This window comes from Hylaeus volcanicus, chromosome 1 (assembly GCF_026283585.1).
Source record: "Hylaeus volcanicus isolate JK05 chromosome 1, UHH_iyHylVolc1.0_haploid, whole genome shotgun sequence".
NCBI classification, from domain to species: domain Eukaryota; kingdom Metazoa; phylum Arthropoda; class Insecta; order Hymenoptera; family Colletidae; genus Hylaeus; species Hylaeus volcanicus.
In genome coordinates, this window is record NC_071976.1 from 33,559,362 (window position 1) to 33,578,108 (window position 18,747).

An 18,747-nucleotide genomic window follows, 5' to 3' on the forward strand; every position below is an offset into this window, starting at 1 on the left:
CGCTGGCGGCCGCGCTTGTACGCGAACAAGTGACTCGACGTGCATCACTCGAAGGACATCGACGCTGCCGCCTGGCGCGTAGCCTTCGCTACCGCGGCCGCTCCAACGGTCTACGCGCGCTCTGATTGGTCGGGGTTTTCTCTTAATATCTCCTCAACGAAGCCCCATCCGACATTTTTGCAAAGGAAATTGTTGTTCAGAATCGTCTCAGCTACCCCCCATTTCCGGCTCCTCCCCGACTTTTGGGACACCCTGTATATGTATTTGCAATATTGTTTTATATCAAAATTACCATTACTTACGTTCGCAATACGTTTTAGAATTAAAAAATGTATTACTTTAAAATAAGGCAGCATATTTATATGTTAAAATCTATTTACAGATAACAATTGCTTTGGTTTGTGTATATTATCAATCGGACCAAACAGAAATTCATTTGCATATAGCGTCTTTAAAAGAGGTTAACGCATGAAAATTGTCATATGTTCCATAATAGTCGTATTAGTATTCGTGTTTAAACGTCAAACAATTATTTAATTCGTTTATTTTTTGGAAAATCCGGAAAATACAGATTATTTCAAAGAATCCAACCAAACGTGAAGTCCCCTAGGTATCTATGGACTTTTCGATTTTTTATCTTTTTATTATACAAACGGCCATATGGCAGCACAAACTGTGTAACGCTACAGCTGCATCAAATTCAAATGAGCACTCGAGGCCACTTCCTCGAGTGTGGATAGCGCCAGACGAGACCCTTACTTTCACGCGATGCCAGCTTGTTAATCCGTTTGAAAGACAGGCTGTGTATTTCTATGGATTTGAGCTTTCCGTCTTTCAAATACAAATGGCGAAGCAACGAGATTAGAAATAAAAAGAGGGTAGTGACGGGGATAACCCCTTAATTTATCTTCGATCCTACTGTACCTACTAAACGTTCCGGTGATAAAATCGTAGCGATTTACGGTCCACGGTCGAGTGATCTAACTCCTTCAATTATTCAGGTAACATTTATAAACTGACCTCAAAAGAAGTTATGCGATTGCTTTACTGTTAAATTTTCCTTTCGTTTCATGGGTTTTGATCAGCTTTCTTTAAACTTTTGAGGGACGAATTTTAAATGAATCGCTTTTTGCTCTAATCGATGAATTAGTTTGTTCATAAAATCTCTCCCACTACTTCACTTACGAAACATTATTTACTTCGTATAATTTGCCATATAATTTTGAAAAATTTTGTTCGCCGATTTGAAAAATGTATTTTTAGTCGAATCAACATGAAATTTTCTGGGAATATTTTTTAAATGTAGTTCCAGAAAATACCAAAACCGAAAAGTGTCACTTTTTAACATTGATAAATACGCTTAACACCTTGAAGTGAATACCTTGCGATTTGTCATATACTAATACAATTCCTTCATTGTAGCGATTGACTATGATGTGCTTCAGAAGTTTGCTAGGATTTTCAGATGAATCTTCTTTATTTTATGATTCCTTATTTCCCTGATTAATGGATTGCAGTTATTATTCCTATGCACATATGCTCTGTGGTAACGAGATATGAAGACCAAAGGTATTTCAACGTTTTCCTTCGTGTGCAAGTGTTTACATAGTTATATGGTTTCTAGTATCTCTTAGCACGTCTAAGATAATTCTAACAGTTCTATTATGCATCTGCTGTTACTTCTCTAGATGGCTTTTCGCTGCAGTACACCAAACATAACATCTGCATGTTAAAATGTTCTATGTACAAGATTTACTAAGCAAGAACTTACAATTCTGTGTGGATGGTTGCTTCTTCCTACTTTTGAGTAACTGATTCTCATTATTGCTCATAGTTGGTGGTTTCTATACATAATGATATCGAAACAAACACCTCACTTTCTACATTTAGTTCTTTCATTAACCCTTCTAATGCCGAACAACGATATATCGTTGTTGGCAATACTTGCGAAAATGATAAAACCAAAATTAAGTTTACGTAAATTTTGTGGAATTGTAATGTATGAACTAATTTTTTATAAACAATAAATATACTGGGTGTCTCACGCAACTAAACCGTTGGAAGTAGAAAAAGATGTTAAAAGTGAAAGTTAAATGGTGTCGGATGGTGCATAACATGGAACTAATTTTGTGCATTTTTGTGCATCGGTGCATCAGAAAATGCAGCTGCGTTTAAAAAAAAAAAAAAAAAATGGAAACCTATATTTCTGGCGACACAGATGGATGCAGCTTCTTGTGTTCTACAAAAAAGTATTAACATAGCGATGCCCTAAATTTTTTTTAAATAATTCTATAATGTTTCAAAGTTCCGTTGAATACGCTTCCTTCCCTGTTTCTTTCTTCCACGAGGCTCCCTATAAAAGGCTATGTTACCTACGTGCATAGGCAACGTAGGTTACTTAATACTGCGTGGGGTGTTTTCAGATGTCATTAGCGGGTATGTGAAATAATTCGAGGTCAAACGTTGACGTTTAGGGAACAGTTTATGCGCGCCAAGTATTCATCGTCTAATCAGCGTGCTCCTTGCAGCGTGTATCGACATTTGTTTGCGCTTCTCGAAATCTGTTAACTGAAATAATGCTTCGCACGCTGTACAATTTCAAAATATAACCACACAAACTTTTGGGAGTTGAATCACCGACATTCTCTGCTTACAGCATCTCCAAATGTGGCAAAGGTCAAGTAGCAATAGTGGGCGACTGTGGGCGGATAATATTGAATTTTAATTCGGTGCTGGTTAACAAACACCGAGGAAATCTTCATTCGTCCAATATACTATAGTATTTCATATCGTTTGTTAACAAGTTAGTATCGTGAAAGGATACTTGAAGCAAAGACCTGGATTTTTGGGTAATATTAGGTTGTCCCGAAAGTTTCTTTCGCGAAGGTTGATACTGTGACGTAACAAAATAAGGAATAAACATTTCTAATTAAACTAGAGTTAGAAATATATGAATGTAAAAGCACAGCATTACTGTGTACATCTATGTATTACCAGACGAAAGTGTTCGCGTTTAGTGGCAACAAACTCGAAACAGTCACAGTAAAATCGAAAATGTTTCTGTTATATAGTTATTGTCAATGAAAGACCTGCTTATTCATCAGTTTTTGCTGTTAATGCGCGATGCGTGCTTCCTAGCGTTTCACTGTTTGCCGTGCGCCATGAAATCTGTGGATGCGTGAAGAACAGATGAACGGTATTCGAATAATAATTCAGGAAGTGTGAGGTACCCACGTCGTAAACATGCGACTGTCACAAACCGCGACACTTGTGGAAGCTTTACACATTTTCGATATAAATAATAAATAAAGGTTTCTTTCGAAAGGACTAGTTGAAAATCGTACTAATAACGTGTCTTCAATATCGTTAGGGAAGATGAAGAAGCGAGTTATTTTATAAACAGTATTAAAAAGAAACGACGACAGATCTTAGTTTATTCTAGAACACACAGCGTAAAGCTTAACAAAATTATCAACAACTTATTTCTAACAAGATTACTAATATCGTAACGTTACTGAATAATCTAGATTACACATTTGTATCAAATCTTGGCGCCCAAGGCAAACCGCTTTAAATTTGCCTAGCAGTGATGGGGTTAAATTGAGAAAATACCCAATTTGCCACAAACTTTCCAAGCCAACCAAATTTCTTTCCACTTTCTTTAAATATTTCTCTTGTTCTAAACACATTCGTTTGCAAGCTCCCGCAGAAATTGTTAGACTGTCTCATTTCGTTCGCAAGCTGGTTAATTTTTCATACGAATAATGTAATTTGCGTCCACAATGAACCACAAGCATATTCACAAAGGCGCAGGCTAATATCTGTCTGTTTTATACCGTAGAAACGGCGGAACGCTTCAACTTAAACTCGTACGACCGAGAAAACTCCGAGGATGAAAACAGCGAGGAAAATGTTGGGAATAAATGCATAGAAAAGTCGTCTGGCACGACCGTAGTCCATGATCTTGAGCGGCATTCTCGAGTCGTGGGAGTCCTTCGCATAATTAACGCCACGAAAGAATGCAACGGTGAAAGAGAAGGCTCAGAGCGAGAGAAAAACAGCTTTGCGTACGAGAGAAAGACGGAAACGGTCGCGAAATGAAAGGCGGAGACAGAGATGCAAACAGCGGCTACAGGAAAAAAGAAAGACGAAACAGAGACGGAACAGGAGCGACATAATTAATGATTTCTCCGTAATAATTAGCGTTTTCACTGATCTTGACTGGCCCGCGAGTTCCTTCCTTCAGGTGCGTATTTACTCTTGCTTTGTATAGCGGTACACGCGTGACGAAGAATTTTGCTTATCGGTCGTCAGCCTTTCGCGTTCCACTGTTTTCCTTTTTCTTTTTATTTCTTTCACTAGTTGAAACTTTTCTTCTTAATCGCGATGGCAAACGTGCACGTCCAGCCGCTGCTAAACGATCATGTTATGAGAAATAACACGCGAGGTATTCGCTTCGAACGGAACCATGAAGTTTCGATTAAAAAAAAAAAAAAAAAAAAAAACGCAAGCAATTATTAGAGCATCAAAGTTTCATCGAGTTTCATTAAGAAAATACCGTGCTCTCGATACGAGGTTGACGCATACAGAACTTTCGAAGAACCGTCTCCTAGTGAACTTCAGTCCAACGTATGCGAAAAATCAATATTTCTTATTTTCGATATTTCAGCTTCAATTTTTCAATGGAATATTGTTCGTTAGGATATTTCACTGGTTATCAAACAACTGTGTCGTGTTTGCTCTTCTAGAATAAGAGATAAGAACGTTATTGCACACCTTTTCATGTTTCGATCTTCATGTATTGTAATAATTCTAATTTTTATAACTTTCTAACTCGGGTTATTTTTAATCTTTCCTATAGGCGACCTGTATGATTCGTTCTGGGGAACGTCGATTTAGACAATTTTTAAAGCAATCAAATTTAATACATGTTTTATTATATTTTAACACGTTGATTGCCACACTGATTCACGTGGAAATATATACAAGACTAAAATTTTCTCTCGAGACTATCGGGAATTATAGAATCTATTATTTGTCATGTTACCAATTTTTATATCCCCGTAAAAATTTACGAATTCTATTTAGATTCGTTTTCATTAACACTCAGTCCTTAAAATTAATTGTTGAAGTTCCTCGGTGAAAAGCTCCGTCACCCATATATGGGTGACGTGGCGTTCAACGTGTTAAAGTATCACAGTGTAATTTCGATGCAATTACGCGCAATGTGCCAACAAAAAGAATCGTAACCAAGCGAAGAATACCGTAGAAACCAGGCGAAGAGTACCGTAGAAACCAAGTTGATGTAATTTAGAAAAAAAATATAAAGATAAAAGTATGAATGACATTTATCGAATCTCAAAGAGAACACGTTACGAAATAATTGGAGGATAAATTAACGGTAAATTTATTGCAATGTACTTTCGAGAACGAAGGTTGGCATGCGCCAGTATACAGTGTACGTATTATCGGGAGAATCTTGGCCTCGTGCAAGTTTAATTACAATGAAAATGTGTCGCCTAGCACTTTCTCTTGTCGAAGAAAGAACAAGGGAGTAGAAACGAAACTGACGTACCCCGCAATCTCATCGCATCTAACGCTCGATTACTTTTGTCACGTTACAGTGTGTATCTTGAACGCTTGCAAAAGTTTGTGAAATGTTGTGCAACGATGGAGCGATTCTCAAGCTTTTTCTAGATGCAGCATATTTTTGAAACGAAGACCAATACTTTATCAAGCGGTAGCGATTAGGTATCATAATTAAATTTGATATTATTTTTTATTTTGACAAGTATTAGTATTATTAACAATTCAAAATCCTTGATCCTCCGATACTATACTGTTAAATAAAAGTAATTTTCTTATCCGCATAGTAGTTCTTAAAGGTTACGCGATTTCATAGACTTTATTTTAAAATCATAAGTTGAATCTACTGTATGACTGTTTTATTTGTTGCAACGAAATATGAAAATATTCTCGTTGTATGTAGAAATATGACATAAAATATTCGCACATATACGGAATATTTCTTGAAGATTGTGTAATTGTACATTCTCGAGGGACACATGGAATTATTTATTATTCTTATTATAAAAAACTGTTAATCTTCTCCTCTTCATTAAAAAACTAAATATCATAATAAATACGAACCTCGCATTATAAAAATATCAATTCGTGAGATCTCCAATTATTTTTTCCATCTATCCGATGCAAAGAAAGACAATATTTCTTGTTCCAGGAAGAAGTATAAATCGAAACCGTGAAATTAACATTCAAGAGAACAGGAAAAGAAAACTCGTCGATTTGTCGATAATTGTTATACCTCGGTTCGGAACAATTTTCTCAGTAGGAGGGATTACGTAAAACATTGTACAACGGTTGGTATGCCAATGAAGTATGCTAGAAGAGACTTCATGCGTGTAAAAGCGTTTTCCGCGAGTCTGATCCATATTATAGAACGAAGGTGGGTGCAACATATAACGGAATGCCGCAGATACCACCCACGGCTGGGATCACTAACATTTCCCATATGGCCGTTATCCAAAGGTAATTTTCACAACACGAGAATCCCGAAACCATTCGGGATTCCCGGGAATTTCGAGATCCCGTAAATGTACGGGATTCCCGACATTTTAAGTTTCTTTCGAAGTTAATCGGGAATGTTTATGTTAGTAATATTGTAGAAAGTAATTGCAAATTTCGATAATTCTGACAATGGAAAATTTTAATATCAAGAATAACAACACTTTCGGAAATCCCAGATATTATTCTATATCCCGTACATTGTCGGTAATCCCGGATATTTTCGGGAATCATGTACATTCCTGTAGTAAAAGAGCGATGGCTAACGATGCAATTATTTTCAACAATTTAAAATGTAGCATTGTAATGGTTAATATGTTAACCGAATTTCGCGTAATCATATTCTATCGTAGTAATAACAAAGTGTTAGTGTTAATATTTATTTAAAAAATGTTTGATATGATTTGTCTCGTATTGTTACTTAGAATTTTATTTAGTATGATTTTATTTGACCATTTTCGTTCAACGCGAACACGATTGGACAGGTTGTAGCAATAACAAGTCTCTCGTGCATACCAAACGAATACTTTCTATTATGGAACGCTCAACGCGTTACAATTTCACTTGTTCCGCGGTATTCCTCCAACGCAACGTCGATGGCGTCTCGACGAGCGAGATATGGAAGAAGATGAACAAAATATTCTTTGTGTAGAAAATGTGTATACACGGTTCCGGGTTCACGGCTGTGGGACGTCGCTGGTCACGCGATTCACGCGCTCGGATAATAACCGCACGAGAACCTTCTTCGAAGGGCTCGAGGAAGTCGCGAGGAGAGTCGTTAACGAACCTAAGCTTCTGATTACTACTACGTGGATCTGAAATACGCCGAGGAAGGTGTACTGAATAATCGCAGGGCTTCCTTCGAAATAATATGTACACGTTTAACGTATTTTCAGAAAGATCTATTATTTTTGCCAATATTTTCCTTTATTTTATTATTAAGATTGTATAGTTAAAATTGATATCTTTATTGTCATAATTGTAAGTGAGAAGACGACTCCAAATCTCGAGGACAAGTATTAATTAAATTGTATAGCAGGTTTGAAAAGATTAAACGAAAAATGACACCACGATTAAATAATAACATTCTTTCATCAGAATTACTTTAGAACACTTGTCGTTAATTATACTAGGTACCGGAAGAATTTTATGAATTATTCATTAATCTTGGTAAAGAATGAAATTACAGCAGATAAATAAATTTATGTGCATATCTTTCCGTATGTTTTGTTTAAAATATTCTTTTGTATCCACCTTCGCTCTGTAAGTAATTCTGTTTATAACAAGTGAAAGTGATCACAGGTTTGATGCATTACATTAGAAAAGTTAGTTTCCAACAAAATGACTGCAGTGTGCGGTTAGCATGTGTTATAATTAGTAAAATTGCGTATAGATTGGAATTACAATTACACGTATAATTTTTATTTCAAATACCTACTTTGATTAACATAAAATTGTAACGAAATCAAAACTAATAATGCTAAATATTTTGCTATCTCATCAATTTTATTATCTCATTTATGTATTCATATAAATATAAATTTAATAGTTATTGACGAAAAAATGTTGCTTCCATTTACGATTAATTATCAAAATAAAATTGTGTTTACAATGTAATGTAGTAGTTAAAATGTCATATATTAAGAAATAGAAGCATAAAAGGTAAGTATTATTTGGATTACTTCATTTAATGTTGAAAATAAATGGGAACATACTGATTTAGTAAAACTAAGAGATAGAAATAAATTGATACTTACCTTGGGTCATATGTACATGGTAACAAATTCAGCATATTTAAATTATAACTCTGTAGGCAAATACAGAAAAAATATAAAATATACTGTTTGAAAATAATAATTATTAAAATTACCATTATTATAAAATTTTGATACATTATGTACAAGCGTACATGTGAAAACATTTAGCACATACAATCAACCATTTTTATAACACCAGTTCGTTTATAATCCTTTAATGAATATACGTAAATTACAAGAATGTGTCCACATATATAATAGGATCAATACAATTTGCCATTCTTGCCATTAGATACAAATAACGAAATACTTATATACTGATACCGAGTTATATAGAACATGAAATGTACATAAAAAAGTAACAGAAACGCTATCAATACTATCAATTTTACTAGACATCACATACAGAAACATTCCTCTCAGCAGTTAGTTAAGAGTTCGTTCCTCCTATTTCCTCCTCGAAGTCGCAACACCAAGTGCAGTGTCGATTCCTTTTGGATATTGTAATCTGAGAGAGTCCTCCCATCTTCCAGTTGTTTGCCAGCGAAGATCAAACGTTGCTGGTCTGGAGGAATTCCTTCCTTGTCTTGAATCTTAGCTTTCACGTTTTCTATTGTGTCGGATGCTTCGACCTCTAGGGTGATGGTTTTACCGGTCAGTGTCTTCACAAAGATCTGCATTCCTCCTCGAAGTCGCAACACCAAGTGGAGTGTGGATTCCTTCTGGATGTTGTAATCTGAGAGAGTTCTCCCGTCTTCCAATTGCTTACCAGCGAAGATCAAACGTTGCTGGTCTGGAGGAATTCCTTCCTTGTCTTGAATTTTAGCTTTCACGTTTTCTATTGTGTCGGATCCTTCAACCTCCAAAGTAATAGTTTTACCCGTCAGGGTCTTTACAAAAATCTGCATTCCTCCACGGAGTCGCAACACCAAGTGCAGTGTAGATTCCTTCTGGATGTTGTAATCTGAGAGAGTTCTCCCGTCTTCCAATTGTTTGCCAGCGAAGATCAAACGTTGCTGGTCTGGAGGAATACCTTCCTTGTCTTGAATTTTAGCTTTCACGTTTTCTATTGTGTCGGATCCTTCAACCTCCAAAGTAATAGTTTTACCAGTCAGAGTCTTCACAAAGATCTGCATTCCTCCTCGAAGTCGCAACACCAAGTGGAGTGTGGATTCCTTCTGGATGTTGTAATCTGAGAGAGTTCTCCCGTCTTCCAATTGTTTACCAGCAAAGATCAAACGTTGCTGGTCTGGAGGAATTCCTTCCTTGTCTTGAATCTTAGCTTTTACGTTTTCTATCGTGTCGGATGCTTCAACCTCCAAAGTAATAGTTTTACCAGTCAGAGTCTTCACAAAGATCTGCATTCCTCCTCGGAGTCGCAACACTAAGTGCAGTGTCGATTCCTTCTGGATGTTGTAATCTGAGAGAGTTCTCCCGTCTTCCAATTGTTTACCAGCGAAGATTAAACGTTGCTGGTCTGGAGGAATTCCTTCCTTGTCTTGAATTTTAGCTTTTACGTTTTCTATCGTGTCGGATGCTTCAACCTCCAAAGTAATAGTTTTACCAGTCAGAGTCTTCACAAAGATCTGCATTCCTCCTCGGAGTCGCAACACCAAGTGCAGTGTGGATTCCTTCTGGATGTTGTAATCTGAGAGAGTTCTCCCGTCTTCCAATTGCTTACCAGCGAAGATCAAACGTTGCTGGTCTGGAGGAATGCCTTCTTTGTCTTGAATCTTAGCTTTCACGTTTTCTATTGTGTCGGATGCTTCGACCTCTAGGGTGATGGTTTTACCAGTCAGAGTCTTTACAAAGATCTGCATTCCTCCTCGGAGTCGCAACACCAAGTGCAGTGTCGATTCCTTCTGGATGTTGTAATCTGAGAGAGTTCTCCCGTCTTCCAATTGCTTACCAGCGAAGATTAAACGTTGCTGGTCTGGAGGAATGCCCTCTTTGTCTTGAATCTTAGCTTTCACGTTTTCTATCGTGTCGGATGCTTCAACCTCTAAAGTAATAGTTTTACCAGTCAGAGTCTTCACAAAGATCTGCATTCCTCCTCGGAGTCGCAACACCAAGTGCAGTGTCGATTCCTTCTGGATGTTGTAATCTGAGAGAGTTCTCCCGTCTTCCAGTTGTTTTCCAGCGAAGATCAAACGTTGCTGGTCTGGAGGAATTCCTTCCTTGTCTTGAATCTTTGCCTTCACATTTTCAATTGTGTCTGAAGCCTCGACCTCCAAGGTAATGGTTTTACCCGTTAATGTTTTTACAAAGATCTGCATTCCTCCTCGGAGTCGCAACACCAAATGGAGTGTGGATTCCTTCTGGATGTTGTAATCTGAGAGAGTTCTCCCGTCTTCCAATTGCTTACCAGCGAAGATCAAACGTTGCTGGTCTGGAGGAATTCCTTCTTTGTCTTGAATCTTTGCCTTCACATTTTCAATGGTGTCTGAAGCCTCGACCTCTAGGGTGATGGTTTTACCCGTCAGTGTCTTTACAAAGATCTGCATGGTTCAAGATCTGGAGTACTAAAAAAAACAAAAACAAATGAGATTGAAGATAAATATGTTTTTCCAACTGATATGTTACATTTTATACCACAACATTATTAATGGGAGTAATATTATATATTTAAGACTACCTTTTTATTTGTAAATTAATAGTAGCTTAACCTTTTAACATTATTACGGCAATTATTTGTATGTTTAAAAAAATGTCTTAATTGGAAATCTTTTGTCTCAAAGTGTAAATATCATGATTGATGAATAATTTGTTCCAATATAAAATTTTTTCAAATCCAAATGTTGTATGCACCATTTTATACTGATACCAGGAAATTCAATCCGATTGGTCCATCCATCTCGAAATAATAAACAATACAACAAATTTCGGTTTTTTTTTTGCAAAACATGGGATAAAAAATGACAAATTGCAAAATGTCTTAATAACAAGACCAACTAGGAGACATGGTCTACAAGATGCAAGAGGTAATTGGTGAAAAGACATAAAAGAAGGAAACATGTTGAATTGAGTAGCCTCCTCGTTTTTCGATGTCGGTTAAAAATATTGATAACTTGGAAAAATGATTATGTAGGGAAGGAGAGGATACAATAACTATGTTTGTCCCATAAAACCTTAATAATTTTCCATATCTTGAAATTCAATAGAGTTATTCAGGTGTTCTATTTTCCATGAGTCCATCTGCATAAGATAGTTAATATAATACCCAAATTACTTATTTAATTTTAAAATATCATTAAATTTTTTAATCTGTTTAGAAACACCATCAATGACGTCTTGCCACATTCTCAAAAAAGTTGTTATACCTATATGATATTCAAGCGAAGGAGAACGTGTTGATAATTCAGATGCCGACTAAATTGAAATCAATAGTGACAGTGATAAAACTCTATCTAGTAGGATTCCTTTTACAGATATTAAACAGCAAATTTTTGGAAATATTTAGCAATCTACAAATAAATAATTATCTGATACTCATACATTTGTAATTCTCTTTGTAAAAAATAAGTTATTTTTAACAGAAATGTTTTTACAATACTACAATCTTTTTTTGCACATTTACTGAAAAGAACTACAACCTATTAAGATTCATATATACAAAGCTAATATCAAATAAGGGTTAATTATAAAGTAAAAGATGGAAATTTTATTGTAAAGCACAATCAATTTCATTTTATAAAGCACAGTACTAAAAAAAAAGCTTAATTTTCTTGAATTACAAAAAAGTGGCTAATATTTACATACTTTTTAGAAATAAGAGACTATATGGTTTATAACCTGGTTTTGGACAATGTATAAGTATACTATAATTGTCTTTATTTTTAAATCATGAAGGACAAAGTTTAACCAAGAGATGAAATTTTTTGGAACTCATTGAAAATTGATAACCTTTTGCCTAAAACAATCTCTGATTTGACAGATAATTTGATATAAATTGTATAAAATATTATATCAATTAATTAACTTTGAAGTTACATTTTACTCATTTCAACAGCTCATTAACAGAAACAAAGGATTATGACTAATTACTTTAATGCTTTGTAAACGAAATATACTTTAAATAAAAAAAATAACTTTCACTTTTGGGATATTCCATTATTACTTATCTCAAACTACGTTATCGACAATTTCATATCATCTATCTGCTTTACATATTTTACAACCTCATATTGATTTCAAGGTGACAATATGCATTTTGACTACAAAGATAATGCTGAGTAAGCAAGACATACTAAAATGGCGTCGTATTGAACTTTCCTAAAAATGCAAACATTAGCAACGCAATGACCACAAAAGCATGTATGCCTCAAATCAGAATAAAAAATATGCATACGAAACATTTGTTAATTAAATTTTTATATAAATGTCATACATATTAGTAATTTGTAGTAAAGTATTGATCGTTTCAAATTCTTTACTCTCCAAAATGGAGGACGGATGACGAAACCGTTAGCTGGCACTTATTGTAACATTTATCCAACGAAAATATTTTGTTACAGTTATAGATGAATTAATCAAACTATACTTACGTGCGCTGAAATAATTTATAGAAGAATATATCTGCAACGCAAATCAAACCAAATTTTATACAAAAATAATTACACAGAACCGTACCAAATGATACAAGCAAACCACACGAAATGGCATTGACTGGCGTCAGAACCTGCTTATATAGCTACATAATACAACTACCAACTGCTGAACACGAAATTCCCTTCACTGAAAAATTATAGGAAATATTCAACATAATTTTAGATATCTATTTATAAATTTAGTATTAACGAACAAAAACTGTATATTTTTGACATTATAAAGAAATAAGAAATGTATATTTATGGTACATACATAAAAATCTAAACTATTTTATTGGCTTTTCATTTTAATATTACTAGTATAGTTATCAAGAAGTTTTTAACTTTTAAACGTTGATAGTAGATTCAATTTATAATGTGAAAATTGTTTACCAAAGAATGTAAAATTATTAACAATAGTAAAATGTTCTATTAAACAATGGATACTAGTATGGCTGCAAGTGAAAAAACAACCATATATGCTAATTTTCCACAATTTAATGAATTATGCTGTGTAATTTGTAAAACTGATTTCATTGAAGTACACGAATCCTCAACGAAATCTAATTTTTATTTGCAAACTTTGAAATGTCGGTAAGTAAGATTTATACACATTTTATTTTATACTTTCAATTATAAGATTCATTTGACGTCATGATAGTATGATTTTAGATTACTAATTCATTTAATTTCCGACGTAATTGCATCGCCAGTTATGGGAACAGAGAATTTTATATTCGTTATTACTAATAAACCATTCTTCGAAACTGGGAAATTAGAAACAATTTTAAGATACTTAAAACTAGTGGTTTGTTAAATTATAAATCATTATGTATTTAAATAGTTTATGAATATTGCGACAATAATTTGCATTGTTGTTTTTCGTTTTTTTTTTTTCAGTATCAAGGAGTGCGACCAATAACTACTGAACTTTATAAAAATTGTCTTCTTTATACAATACAATCTAAAATAGCTCCCTCATGGAATAAAGTTGGTCAATATTTTCTTCAAGGAAAAGAATTTTATAACTCTATAGATGCAATCAAAGCATTAAAATTGGATATTCGTATAGAGGGTATTCAAAAATCTTATTAATATAAATGTAAAGATGAATTTGTATTATTTAATTGAATGAATTTCAGAAAAGGAAACGTATTTAATATTTGAAACAGTAAAAGTTAAAATTCCGTATATAAAGCTTGAAGATTATCTTCCATCATCTGTTATATCCCAATTTTTAGCAAATCCTAATGGATACATAGATTTATCTTATTTTAAGTTACCACTTGTACATGTTCTACCAAGGTAGCAAGAGTTTCACTAATTTACTATATGTATTTATTAAGTTTCAAGACACAAAGTAAACTGTGCAATTTCTTTTAGTACAAAGAAAGGCAGACTATTATCTGTATCTAAAGAAATTCCAACACGAAGTTTGTTTAAAGATTATGACCAAATTCGTAGACATTGGAAAAATATGGTAGATACGATTAAATTCAATGTATATTCAATAATCCAAGTTATTTCGAATTTAATTTCTATAGAAATGTACTATGTTTTAGTATGGCTATTCTTTACCCAAAAATAAACATGGAATTATATATTATGAAATTAAATTTTGTATACCAAGATCAAATATTTTCACTTATCCTAATTTATGTGTTGCAATTGGTCAGTTGGATACTATTCCAAATAGGGAGAAAGAACTTACAATTACATGTTTTTTATCTAACATGCTTGAAAAAGTACCTAAAATTTGTGGTAACCAGTTACTAATATCAAAAGTTAGTTATACAATATTGATCACACTAGAACTTTTAGATAATATATTGGAAACTATACTTACCATTCATTTATATAGAAACCTCTAAATGAAAATTTACCATCCAGTGGATCATTAGGAAATAATATATTAGGTAAACATTTTAAAGGAACAAGTGATCCCGTCTCAACTCTACAATTAGAATTTTCCACTAAATTAGTAGATGAATTGAAAAAAGATACAAATATTACTTCTACATTGTTAAAAACACAATTGGATAAGATTCATCAAATCCATAATTCATCTCTTTATGAAAATATGAATACAGATTTAAACAATTCGGATGTTAAAGAAAATCAAAGTGGTAATAAACTACCTACATAAACATATAAATAATTTTTAGATTGAAACTGTTTCAATGATTATAATTTATTCATAGATAATGTAGAAACTGTAATAGAAGATTGTACTGAAGCTAGTACATCAAGAAATTCAAGGGTTAATTGTACTGTAACCAACCAAGAACAAATTTCTAGATATTTTAAAGTTCAAAAACCACACTGTGTTATTAATAAAGAAAAGGTAGTCTTTCCATTTTTATATCTTACACATGTTTCACTATTAATTTTCATTGTTTTATAATATTACTTATATTTTTATTTTAATAAAATTAGCGGATACAAGAAGAGAAACAAAAACATATAACACTAAAAGAAAAATTGTTAAAAGCTAAATGCAACGAAAGTAATAGCGTACCGTTACAAGAAATGGTAAGCAGTAACAATCTTAAAATTTGCATTTATAGACTGCAAATAATGGTGTAATTCTTTCTGTAGGATCAAGATATTGACATAGAAGCAATGGCAAAAGATAATAAATTACATGAAGTAAAAAATACAGTTTTAATTAATTGGTTAAAAAAGCATTCTGTTCCACATAAGTCTAAGGGAACAAAAGCAGAACTTATTAAAAAAGTTTTATCTCATCTTAAAAATACACAAGTATTGAAACAATATCGTTTATAGATACAGAAATGTTTTCTTATAACAAAATTGAATATAACAGTGCATAAGTATGTATCCAGTTCAAAACATGCTTTATTTTATATATGTATACTATATGTGTCATACAAAATAATACTTATTATATAATAATAAATAAAACTATATATAATTTAAATATTAAGAATAATCCATTATCATTTAACTCATCTACTTGTAATATTCTATACTACTTTGGTTTCATTCATTATACATTTCTATATTAATGAGTATTTATAATCCTTATAACATTTAATATAGCTTTTCTGTCTGATTCATCTTTTATGCCAATTTCAATTAAGTCTTCATCTGTAAGAGTCATAAATAGGTCAATGTCCACCTAAAATATGTTATGTAGTCATTAAAATATAATGCCTATAAAGTAAAATAAAGATTCTATGCACTTACTTCTTGTTCAAGAAATATAGGAACATGTTGACTCAATCCATAACGTTTTAATAAAACAAACATTCTTGCTTCTTCTGAATAGAAGACTCTTCCTTTAGGTGGTGTTTTATAATGCGGCGGAGTTGGTGTATTTCCTCCAAATACATTTTCATCATTTATATCTGAGGGTACATATGGTGAGCGAATTGGACTAAATTCAGTTATACAACCAAGCGTGATATTAGGATCCTCTTGATCATTTTTGAGGTTTAAGTCTGGTGGACGGATAAACTGTAATCTTTAAAAAAGAGTATTAAATTAGGATAAGGGGATCATCTAATCAGGAATTATTTCTAATGTAATATACATGTTAATATACCTTTGCAGAGGTAGTTTAGTTGAACAGTTATTATTTTTTGAATATTCTGAGACTATTTCAGTTTCATCTTGAATTATTTGTTCCTTTTCCACGTTGTTAGTTACATCAACATTAACTTTATTACCATGATTATTTTGTTCAAAATATATATTTGGAGATGCAAGTGATATTTCACTGGCTGTACAAGTCAAAAGTGGTGAAATTAAACTATGTTGTGTAGAATTTGAATGTCCTATCATTACATTTAATTTGTAATTTGAACTTTTTTTTGAATCTATTATCATGTTGTTGTTGCAATCGTCACTCTTTACTTCTGGAGAGTGAAATACAAAAACTGGTTTTATAGGAAGATCTGAACATGATAGTTCATCATTATTTTCATTTTCTTTCAAATATTTACTTTTAGTATTATCAACTAGATTCTTTTCACTCTCGTTTATTAATTTTAAAAAGTGCCTTTTTTCATTTGACTCTATTTCTACAGGAATATTGTCGGTGTTATCATTCCAATAATCTTCTACATCAAGATGTTCTTTTGCTAAATTAACTATTTCAGGTACTGTCGATTGTTTCATCATAATTTGTGTATATTCATCTATAAAAAAAAAAGTAAAATAAAATGTTCTAAGGTATTGTATAGAATACAGGTTGTATACATATGCGACATATCAGTAGTGGACTGAGGACCTATCCAAGATATCAAGCATTGGAAACAATTTAATAGAATCAGTTATACTAGCTTAGTATGTAATTAAGAAGTACAAAAGTCTAAAAATAGCTACAATTTAAGAACAAGGTTAAATAGAGCATGATTTGTAAGAATTTTTTTATTGTTTTTGTGTTTCCAATCTACCATTACAGTAAGCCTCATATGTTACAATACACCCTATATATTAACTTTTAAAAATACTTATTATCTTACTGCTTTGAGAAGTTTCGAAGCCCAATTCTAATAATTTAAAAAATAAATTCATGTCATTTTTCATAGCAGCTATACAGAGTGGTGTAATATCATCGTTTATACAGTTTAATAGCCCAGATGGGCATGTTTCATATACAGTTTTGAACATATTTATATTTATTGCAGCTGATAATCCAAGAACTGACATACCTATATATTATATATTAAAGGAGAATATGATCTTTTATTGTAATATAGTATTATTTCTTTAAGAAGAAGAAAAGTTGTTTCCTCCTCTGTAGACTTAATTATTATAGGGAAGAAATGAATGTTTACCAAGATAAGTATATTCATTTACATTGGCTCCCTTTTCTAATAGAAATTTTACAGTTTCTGTATGTCTATTACGAATTGCCAACATTAATGGTGTCCATCCAAATTTATTTTTTCTGTCAATAACAGAGCAGGAATTTTGTTTTCGTAAAATTTCTTTCACAATGTTCAAGCAACCATTTGCTGCACTGATATGCAATAAATTGTCCCCATTGCTATTTACTGTATTTAAATTATATTCTAATAATAAAAAATTCTGTTAGCACTTAATACAAACTTTCTTTATAAGTAATAACATGAAAAAAGATAAGTTTGTGTTTTCAATGTTACAAATACTGTTTTTAATTACTGTAAAACACTTTTAGTTTAAAATCTTTAAATTATTATTTTTACTTGATGCAAGGCTTAATATATACTTTATGAATCAAAACATTTTTAAATTTAATTACAAACTATACTTTTGTCATTTTTTATAATTTTAATGTACGTGTAGATACTATATGCATAATTCATATTACCATGCATTACAGAGCATTTCTAATAGATGTAAATAAATGAATAAAAATAATAAATAAATATTATTAATACCTTCTTTTTGTAATGTTTTTATGACTTCTTCTTCCACAATTCTTTTTATATTATAATTTGTTTGTTGTGTGATACTACTTTCAGTGCACATTATTAATCTACAGCACATTTACACTTAAACAATATTTGGTATGCTTTCCAAATGTTGAAGTGCGACAGTTTTAAATATTATTAGTTTTTCAAATTAAATACTGAAAGTGACCTACAAATAATTTTTTTCTGTTTTCTCTCATTGTTTGTAAACTTCTACAATTGAATTATTTGTCATGTCTTGTTGAATTTAAATACGTAATGTAGGAAAAGTTCCACAAAGTTGAACAACATGAATTGTGACATTTAAAAAATACACTTATGTTATCGGATCCAATGTCGAGTGTTTTATTTTACATAATTTCCGCCAAAAATGTACTTATCTTTATCAGTTTTCTTTAC

The 18,747-nt window shown here is 32.4% G+C and overlaps 3 protein-coding genes, 1 long non-coding RNA gene and 1 pseudogene across 4 annotated transcripts; 3 read left to right on the forward strand and 2 right to left on the reverse strand.

Annotated features, from left to right (window-relative positions):
• Positions 1-1,806: 1,806 nt before the first annotated feature.
• Positions 1,807-8,292, forward strand: LOC128873948 (uncharacterized). The gene is made up of 4 exons (XR_008456528.1): positions 1,807-2,676; positions 3,842-4,246; positions 6,239-6,546; positions 7,235-8,292. It is a non-coding gene; the product is annotated as an uncharacterized LOC128873948 (long non-coding RNA).
• A 128-nt stretch (positions 8,293-8,420) lies between these two features.
• On the reverse strand, positions 8,421-13,028 carry LOC128873941 (polyubiquitin-C). The gene is made up of 2 exons (XM_054118000.1): positions 12,884-13,028; positions 8,421-10,861 (listed from the first exon to the last, which is right to left on the reverse strand). The coding sequence occupies exon 2, from the start codon at positions 10,841-10,843 to the stop codon at positions 8,759-8,761; it is 2,085 nt and encodes a 694-aa protein (XP_053973975.1). The 5' UTR covers positions 10,844-10,861; positions 12,884-13,028; the 3' UTR covers positions 8,421-8,758.
• Positions 13,029-13,427: 399 nt separating this feature from the next.
• On the forward strand, positions 13,428-14,234 carry LOC128876616 (uncharacterized protein C18orf63-like). Its single transcript, XM_054123121.1, has 4 exons — positions 13,428-13,519; positions 13,587-13,733; positions 13,826-14,000; positions 14,068-14,234. Exons 1-4 carry the CDS (start codon positions 13,514-13,516, stop codon positions 14,232-14,234), a joined length of 495 nt encoding a protein of 164 aa, XP_053979096.1. The 5' UTR covers positions 13,428-13,513.
• Positions 14,235-14,293: 59 nt separating this feature from the next.
• On the forward strand, positions 14,294-15,750 carry LOC128872574 (uncharacterized). The gene is made up of 6 exons (XM_054115418.1): positions 14,294-14,405; positions 14,488-14,709; positions 14,787-15,051; positions 15,127-15,269; positions 15,362-15,457; positions 15,524-15,750. The coding sequence occupies exons 1-6, from the start codon at positions 14,403-14,405 to the stop codon at positions 15,710-15,712; spliced, it is 918 nt and encodes a 305-aa protein (XP_053971393.1). The 5' UTR covers positions 14,294-14,402; the 3' UTR covers positions 15,713-15,750.
• A 16-nt stretch (positions 15,751-15,766) lies between these two features.
• Positions 15,767-18,744, reverse strand: LOC128872528 (histone-lysine N-methyltransferase EHMT1-like; annotated as a pseudogene).
• Positions 18,745-18,747: the final 3 nt, after the last annotated feature.

Bases quoted from the DNA above. Each gene is read 5' to 3' on its own strand.
- LOC128873941 (XM_054118000.1), bottom strand. From the start codon at position 10,843: ATGCAGATCTTTGTAAAGACACTGACGGGTAAAACCATCACCCTAGAG.
- LOC128872574 (XM_054115418.1), top strand. The intron at 15,052-15,126 runs GTAATAAACTAC...ATTTATTCATAG, and splicing joins TGTTAAAGAAAATCAAAGTG to ATAATGTAGAAACTGTAATA. The intron at 15,458-15,523 runs GTAAGCAGTAAC...TTCTTTCTGTAG, and splicing joins GCGTACCGTTACAAGAAATG to GATCAAGATATTGACATAGA.
- LOC128876616 (XM_054123121.1), top strand. The intron at 13,734-13,825 runs GTTTGTTAAATT...TTTTTTTTTCAG, and splicing joins TAAGATACTTAAAACTAGTG to TATCAAGGAGTGCGACCAAT. The intron at 14,001-14,067 runs GTATTCAAAAAT...AATGAATTTCAG, and splicing joins ATTGGATATTCGTATAGAGG to AAAAGGAAACGTATTTAATA.